This window comes from Saccostrea cucullata, unplaced genomic scaffold, assembly GCF_032062105.1.
Source record: "Saccostrea cucullata isolate Sc308-1 unplaced genomic scaffold, CSIRO_AGI_Scuc_v1 ctg9813, whole genome shotgun sequence".
Classification (NCBI taxonomy): Eukaryota; Metazoa; Mollusca; class Bivalvia; order Ostreida; family Ostreidae; genus Saccostrea; species Saccostrea cuccullata.
Window position 1 is genome coordinate 1,018 of NW_026924776.1, and position 8,666 is coordinate 9,683.

The 8,666-nt window shown below is 34.5% G+C and overlaps 1 protein-coding gene across 1 annotated transcript; it reads left to right on the forward strand.

The window, feature by feature from the left end:
- Window positions 1-596: 596 nt before the first annotated feature.
- Window positions 597-6,405, forward strand: LOC134267277 (replication protein A 32 kDa subunit-A-like; the record flags this gene model as incomplete). The annotated part of the gene is made up of 6 exons (XM_062749496.1): window positions 597-701; window positions 886-999; window positions 1,264-1,464; window positions 2,440-2,541; window positions 3,455-3,549; window positions 6,011-6,405. Coding segments are annotated over 6 exons (699 nt in total), but the record flags the coding sequence as incomplete, so codon positions are not given.
- Between the last annotated feature and the right edge of the window lie 2,261 nt (window positions 6,406-8,666).

The following is an 8,666-nucleotide window of genomic DNA, read 5'->3' on the forward strand; positions in this document are numbered from 1 at the left end:
CTTATAAACAAATTAACATTTTATTTTTTGGTTATTTACATATAAGATGCATTTAATCCGAGTAACCGAATAGCATTTTTGCTAACCGATACTCGCATCGTTCGACGGTTAACCGGTTAACCGGGTACTCGTTGCCAACACTAATAATTACAGACCTGTTTACTCTTATGATTTCGCCGTATTTTTTACGGATTTTTAGTCCAAGATATGTCTCACGTTTTGCTATTATGAAAATACGGAAATCGGAAATACATGTGTTTGGAATTTAGCAATTTGTTTTCGTTTTGATCAGTCTCAGTCCATATCCTTCTTTCACGATTTTTAATTGCTAAAAGAGAGAAAGATTTCAAACACAGAAGTGATGTCGGGTTGCCAAGGCGCTGTGGTATAAAATGACAAAGACCCTATTATTAAATTATGTTTTAGTAATCAGAAAAGCAGTTGTTCACCATAAATGTATGTAAAATCGATGGAAAATGAAATCTTACTGGCAAATGCCAAATCTCATGGAAAATTAAAAAATACTGAGAGACAAGGATATGGGTAAACAGGTCTGTAATTATATATACATATTTTGGATTTTGTTGCTTTTTCAGAGTCGTAACAGGGCACAGAACATACTTCCTTGCACAACTGCTGAAATTCTCAGCGCATCACAGAATGACGACAAATTTTACTCCGGAGACATTGAATTAGCTCAGGTATATTACTTAGAAGGAGATCATATGTGCTTAAAACACAACTGAAAATTTACTGTACAAGTAAATTTAGTAACTAGAGATTTTATATCAAATGTTTAAAATGGAAAGTGGATATTTTTCTTATTAAAGATAAGTTTTCTTGTAATCTCATTCAAGATGTAAAAGCTTTATATCTGCTTTACAGATAACCATTGTTGGTTTAATTATTGCTGTGAAAGAGTCGCCAACAAGGATAGATTATGAGGTGGATGACATGACAGGACCACCACTGGAAGTCAAACAGTTTGTTGATAATGATGTAAGTGGAAATATATTCCTAAGCCCTTTTAAGAAGGGATGTTTTACTCTGAAGTCTTCTTCACATACCATTCTATTTGGGCAATACATGTACCTTTTAAGTTTAGATGAAAGCTTCTGTTTTCTGGATTACTTCTAAGAGATAAATATTATGGGCCCCTAGGCACTGAAAGTGTAAAGGTCACCATGAAATATGCATTTGGAGGCTGTTTTTATTTTACTGAAAATGAAACTTGATGAATTTTATTTCCACGAAAAATTGTAGGAGAGTGTTCCTGATACAGAGAGAATTGCGGCCTTGAGAGAGAACACGTATGTGAGGGTTTATGGGACAGTACGATCGTTTGGAGGGAAGAGGAATGTTACTGCTTTTAAAATGGTACCAGTGATGGACATGAATGAGGTCACTTACCACATGCTAGAGGTCACTCACAGTCATCTGGCACTGTCCAAACAAATGGCTAATGTAAGATTTGTATGTAACAAAATACTAATTTTAAACTTAATCAGTATGTCCAGAGCACTGTCTCTCTTTCCTTGGTCAAACGTCCAGAAAAAGGATTGGCAATGAATAAGAACTCCTAGGACATCTGTTGGGACCAAAGCTGATTTTGTCTTAAGAATATTTTAATGTAACTTTGGATCAATTTGGTCAATAAATCAAATCTAGAGTAGATTGGTTAAGGAGTTATAGTGCTTGAACCAAAATTGCTATCACAAGAGATATTTGTAAAAGCTTAGTATCCTCTTTAAAGTAATCCCAGTTCCACCTGATTCTCTTGAAAAATGTATTGTATGTGAAACTAATTGTATCTCTGAAACTATGATGTGTATGTACCATTCCTCACCTCAACGGGGTCCGTTAAGGTGGAGGCTATCTCAAAGATAGGAAATTTGTCTAAATTTCACACATCTCAATTTTCTTAAAGGGAACTTAGCAGAAAGTAATTTTTGCTGTAATGAGTGGCTATTGTAGAATAACTACATAGACAAATACTTTTTTAGGGTAGAGATATCATTACTTATCCAGGTTCAATCAAGGGTGTACGGGGATTTACCCAGGTTTTATTCCATACACCCTGAGACTGAAAGGTGTATGGAATACATTCGGGGTAAATCCCCGTACACCCTTGATTGGACCTGGATAACGAATTGATTTCCTATGTTCCAAAATAAATTCTTTGTAAACATACTGTGTCTCAACCTACGATAAGTTTTACTATGTACTATGATGCATTGTGATGTCATATCATTTGCTTTTTATCAGAAAAACTATGCAATGTGACGTCACGTTTTATTTACCCCCTGCTCATGTCGAGTGCACAGAAATTTACACCCAACTGTATAACCAATCCAAGCTCCTGTTACAAGCTACATAGGAAATAATAAATTTTATTATTGGTTGCTTCTAGATATTGTATATTTGTATGGTATTGTATAGGGCATGTCCTCAGGAGCTCCCATGAACAAAACCACCACAGGAGATATCTACCAGAATCAGGATAGTGGTATGGTCAGTGGATTGAACCAAGTCCAAAACCAGGTCAGTGCTACATTCTACTGATACACTTACAGTTACAAGCTGATGTAATGATAATAAAACAGGATTGAAACAAGGTTTGAGGTTTTATAATTTTGAGTCGTAATTAGATTCAGTAAAATATGCCAAGTTTTTATCTGGTTGATTTGAAAAACAGAAGAATGAATCTTAAATAGAGATGAATATTTTTTTTGGGGGGGGGGGGGGGGGGGGACTAACAGTCTAATTTTTTATGCCTCTTTAACTTTGTATGACATTCTTTAGCTATTGTGAATAGAGTGTTGTAAGATACCTTAAATCATTTGCAAACATAGCTTTAGATTGTACTTTTGTACTTTTGCAACAGCATAAGACTTTGTAAATGTGGATTTCCATTTTCATTGAGCACCAAATTCAGATAATCTGATTGATTTAAACAAGGGTTTTGATGATTTCTGTTTGCATGATTATGGAGATAACTTAACCTTATTATGCCCCCCTTCGTAGAAGGGAGGGCATATTGCTTTGCTGCTGTCTGTCTGTCAGTCTGTCGGTCCACTTAGTTTCCGTTCATTTTCTTCACAACCGTTGCACATACTGAAATGAAATTTGGTATACAGGTATACCGGATGAATATCTAGGTCAAGTTCTGTTTTGGTTACAATCAAGCCATTTTTGACAGAGTTATGCCCCTTGGATTTATAAAAATTCCAATTATTTGCAGTTTCTGTTTATTTTCTTCGCAGAGGTTGCACATACTGAAATGAAATTTAGTATACAGATTTATCAGATATGTATCTAGGTCAAGTTCTGTTATGGGTACGATAGCATCATTTTTGACAGAGTTATGCCCCTTGGACTTAGAAAAATTCCAATGTTGGGGGGAGTGTTTTACAAACATCTCTTGTTAAAATTGTTTTTATACTTCTTATCATAGGTCCACTCCATCATTCAGAGCAATGTGACAGAGGCAGGTGCCAGTATTGAAAATGTCTGTAAGCAGTTGAGAGGGGTTCCTGAAAGATCTGTAAGGTAAGTAGTGTGTAAATTTTATGGACAATTGATTTTTTGACTGCCCAATATTTTTAGGTCTGTGAATTATTGGAATCTGTATTCATCCGTTGTCTGTAAACATTTGAAAATTTCCAACTTCTTCAAAATTAGGAATTTCAAGGCCTCAGGTTTAAAATACAAACCAAATTTAATTGTTTGAAAGTTGTTGCAGGATACTCAGGTGATGGATAAGGCCTGGGCCATTGTTTTATCTTTTCAAAGTAGTGCATTTCAAGGAAGTTGCTAAGCACTGCAATATATATGTAAGGCACAGTATTTTGTTAGGTCACCTGAGTCACTCAGGTGACCTATTGCCATCCGTGTTTGTCCATCGGCGTAAGGCGTCCGTCATTCGTCGTGTGTTAACATTTGAACATTTTCAGCTTCTTCTCTGAAACCGCTAAACCAATCTCAACCAAATTTTGTATACAGTATCTGTGGGTGAAGGGGAACAAAAATTTTGAATTTCATGGTCCCTGCCCCCCTGGGGCCTGAGAGATGGGGCCAAAACCACTAAAATTAATTCAATCTTTAAAAATCTTCTTCTTTACTCCTGGACATCAAGCAGTCAAACTGTTTGCATGATTGTAATCAGCAATGAGTCCTCTACCAAAATTGTGAAATTCATGGCCCTGGGGTCAGGGGTTCTAGTGCTAGGGCGGGGCTAAATAAGTAGGTAGTGAAAATGCATTATTTCTTTGAAAATCTTCTTCTCTGCTCCTGGGTATTAAATAAACTAAGTACATAGTTATGATGAGCAAGAGTGCCTCTACCAAAATTGTGAATTTTATGGCCCCAGGGTCAGGGGTCTGGTGTTAGGGCGGGGCTCTATTGATTATATAGTGAAAATACATGAATTCTTTGAAAATCTTCTTCTCTGCTCCTGGGTATTAAATAAACTAACTAAGTACATAGTTATGATGAGCAAGAGTGCCTCTACAAATTTTGTGAATTTTATGGCCCCAGGGTCAGGGGTTCTTGTTTTAGGGTGGGGCTCTGATGATTATATAGTGAAATGCATGAATTCTTTGAACATCTTATCCTTTGCTCCTGGTTAATATGCTAATGATCTAATTACATATTTAAGGCCAGGATTTATTTTATTTTCAGTTTTACAAACCCTCCGCTCAAGGTTTTGAATTTTCAGAAAAGAAATAAAAAAAGATTTCTTTCCGATGTCAAATTTGAGTCGGGATCGAGATTTCAACGAACTCACAGTTCCGGTTTTATGATGAAATGGCGGGTAAATAAAGCTAGATCTGAGAAGATAGCTTGGTTTAGTGTAAAATTCATCGATAAGAGTGCCATTCAAAACGTTTCACCCGTCCAAAGGACAAATAAAATGCTGATGACTTTGTTGCACAATGACATGCTGGTGAGATAATTATGTATTCGTTTCAAAAGTATCTGTCTTTAAATTATTTTCCTCCCCCAGCTTTTAAACTGCTCGTGGTAGCTATTGCATATTGCCAGCGACATTGTTTAGGTCTCTGTTATAGCTTACAGTCTAAGCATCATTCTTCAGAAAAGGGTTGCTTATGCATCAGATGTAATGAATAAAACTATGGGAGAAGTTAAGTCCATTTGAGGAAGAAATAAACAATAACCTGAAGAAATAAAAAAAAATTCAACTATTAAAAGGCAAGAATATATAAATATATACAGGCATGTAGTATCATTTGTATCAGCCAGAAAAATTATTTCACACTTAATTGATAAAAATGTTCACCCTATTCCCCAATACTCCCTGTCTGTTTTATGATAGGAATTATAATTTTAGGCATCAAGTAAATTTTAGAACAATGTCTACACATTCACCTAACACATATTAAAAAAATAAAGATATATTGAAAGACTTTTATAGAATTGATTTTTTAAAATATATTTTGATCAACATCACAAAATTTATATAACTGGCCCAAACTGGCAGATGATGAAATAAGCAATTAAATGTTCTACTTTCCAATTTTTAAGCATTATGTGTGCAGTGGTAAGGAGCCTATTAGGATAGCATAAAAAAGAATGTACAAATGTTAATAATTGATTTATCAAATTTTTTTTTATTTCCTTCTCCTTCGGGACTTTTTCATTCTCATGTTGATAACTAAACCTAAACATAAAAAAATGCTGGCCTTATAATGAAGAAAGGGGCCTCTTTCAAAATATATAATTTCAGGGCCGCTGGGTCAGGGGTACCAGGGGGGTACTTTGACTAAAAATAAATTAATGCTTTGAAATCTGCCCTTTGATAAGCAGTGGTGCCTCTTTCAAAATTTGTGAATTTCATGGCTTTTGGATTAAAACACAAACCAAATACAATCGCTGGAAAGTTGTTACATGATACTCAGGTGACCTATAAGGCCCGTGGGCCTCTTGTATTTTAAAAAAATCTGAAGTTTTATCAGATAACTAATTTACTTCTCTGTTGTTTCTATTACAGAGAAGCCATAGAATTTTTGAGCAGCGAAGGTCACATTTACTCCACAATAGATGAAGACCATTACAAGGCAACAGACAGCTGAGCTGTAAATTTTCATTAGTGGACCATAGAAACTGAAAAAAAAAATGTTAATGATCCAGATATGGTCTCTGGATTCTTATTTATAGGCTGTGCACTATAACTCTGTAAATAATGTACAACCGTTTTACTGTAAAATAGAAGGTACATGTATGCTGATATTATATAGTTCATGTACTAAATACCTTACAGAGATAAAAGCAAACCATCTGGAAACAAAGATCTCTGGAATGTCATGATTTGGTAGAGTTACTTTTCTTGAAGAGATACTAATGGGCAATTTTGTTTTCTGTATCAGAATAAAACTTGAAAAAGTAGTTGTTTTTTTTCTTAATTCAGTAACGAGATAGGCGGCAAATAGAGGATGAATAGGTTGATATGAGGTGATCTTAAAATAGCTATGATCTGACAGTGTATAATGTTTTAAATACTGAACAGATTTTTTCTCACTTCTGAGGTTATGTGTAGAATGATTTATCAATTATTTTAATACTCCGTGTTTTTCAGCCCATGTTGCACTTCACCCGAGATTTTAAGATTCATGGTGGATTACCCACTTTCAACAAAGTTCTAGTCTATTGATTTTGTTTAGCTGGATGTTGCATGACCAGTATCAGATCAACTGATGCCTTTTCTCTTTTCATGATTAAATTGGATGTAGAACCATTATGGAGGATAAGCAAGTCCCTGAAAAACATGCAGTTATATAGTAAACCTTTAACCTTTCCCTAATTGACGTTGTGACTGTATAAAGGTGAGGGTAGATACCATTTCCTGAGACATCGCCGCATTTCTCAGTCATATCACACATGGAAACAGGTCTTCCATTCATTTTATGCCTCTTTTCATGATAGGGAAAGCGAAAAATCCATAGATAGAAAATTTTGTGTGTAAACAATGACTGAATTAACAATCGGTATGGAAAACGTCAGTTGGAATTCGACTAAATAACTGAATTTGCTGACAAGGAAATTGTATCTACCTTAGAACTTGTGAAATGGTGACAAAAAGCAGAATGTTGATACCCTTGTTTCATCAAATTGTTTGTTAATAGCTTGCCTTGTTTAAGAGAATTTTTTCGTACAAAGAGCATGCTCTTGCGTATCAAATCAACCAGGAGACATAAACCCCATATGCAGGTGATAAAGATATATTGCATCTGTTACTCATTTAAGAAAGAAAAAATGGAGTTGTTCCCCTTTTCACACTTTTCTATAAGATTTCTACAGGAATGTCCAAAGTATCAGTAAGCTTAGGGAAATCTTTGTTAATACATGTAATTTAAATACAAAAAAAAGCATATAAATGTAATTAATTGAACTAAGTCTTTTAAAATTTATTTACGAAGTATTTTGCCTGAGAAACCAAAGATTAATTTTTGCCGAGTATTTCTTGTTTTCTAAATTTTATTGAGTATTTTATTGATAGTCACATAACTCTCCTATCTGTGTCCGTGTAACCACGCCATGCGACATATCTTTGTATTGCTAGACGTCCTACCAATGTGCACCTGTACTCCAGTCTCAAAACTTTAAGCATCCATTGTGCATGTTTTCTTTAATTCCGATCTTGCCCTACTTCTCTCTTAAGAATCTTTCTCAACATGAATATTGATATTCATTCCTGGAAGAAAAGCGTATAGTGTGAATTATTATACAAGAAATATTTACACCGTTAAGTGTGCTTTATCGTGCGTTTTAAGTTTAATTTGTGCGAGACGAAGGTGTATTCCCCAGGTTACTATTAAATATAAATAATTGATGGAAGTACTGAGTTTTTTTTCAGTTCGAAGAATGTCGTGCGCAATTTGCCTTCTGTAAATTGCAAGAATTAAAGTACTTTCCTTCTGGGGATAAGTCAATATATTCATTTCAAAGATTAATAAAAATATATTTATAAAACCAGGAGATTATTTTCATCTTCTATTAATTATGGATGCTCGTAAATTATTTTTAAAAAAAATGTCATGTGAACTTCCCGGTCTTTAATGATCTTGGGGTCAATATTCTGTCGAAATCTAAAGTATTTAAGAAAAACGCTTTATCCACAATGGAAAAGGAAAAAAGTGTATTTTGAACCCTTTAATGAACTTTCTGTGTCACCAGCCTTTAGACGTTGGGTAGATACCGTCAAAATTAAGGAAATGAATTTATTAACTGATTTTCACCCCTTTGGACCAGACCACATTCAATCTTATTTTTGGACACGTGCAGAGGAAAAATTAACATAATCTTTTCAATCTTTCAGCACAATTAATTCAAATATGATAGTCAAATAAGAATTTTTTTGAAGGTCAAACAAAACACAGCGTGCATTAAGAGGACTCTAAATTGAGAAAAAGTTTCTGTCCAAGATTTGCCTGATATGCAGATACGGTGGCAGTGATATTAACAAATGCTTATAATATATTTCTGCTCTCTACTACACTTTTTTTTTTACGTTTTTGATCCGCGTGTGACTAGTGTAAATTGTCATCCCAGTTTACTTTAAATTAAGAATCTGTGGCATGAATTTTGCATGAACTTCTGTATTGCACCAATATTTTTTTTTTTTTTGTATTTAGATGTGTGTATATAGA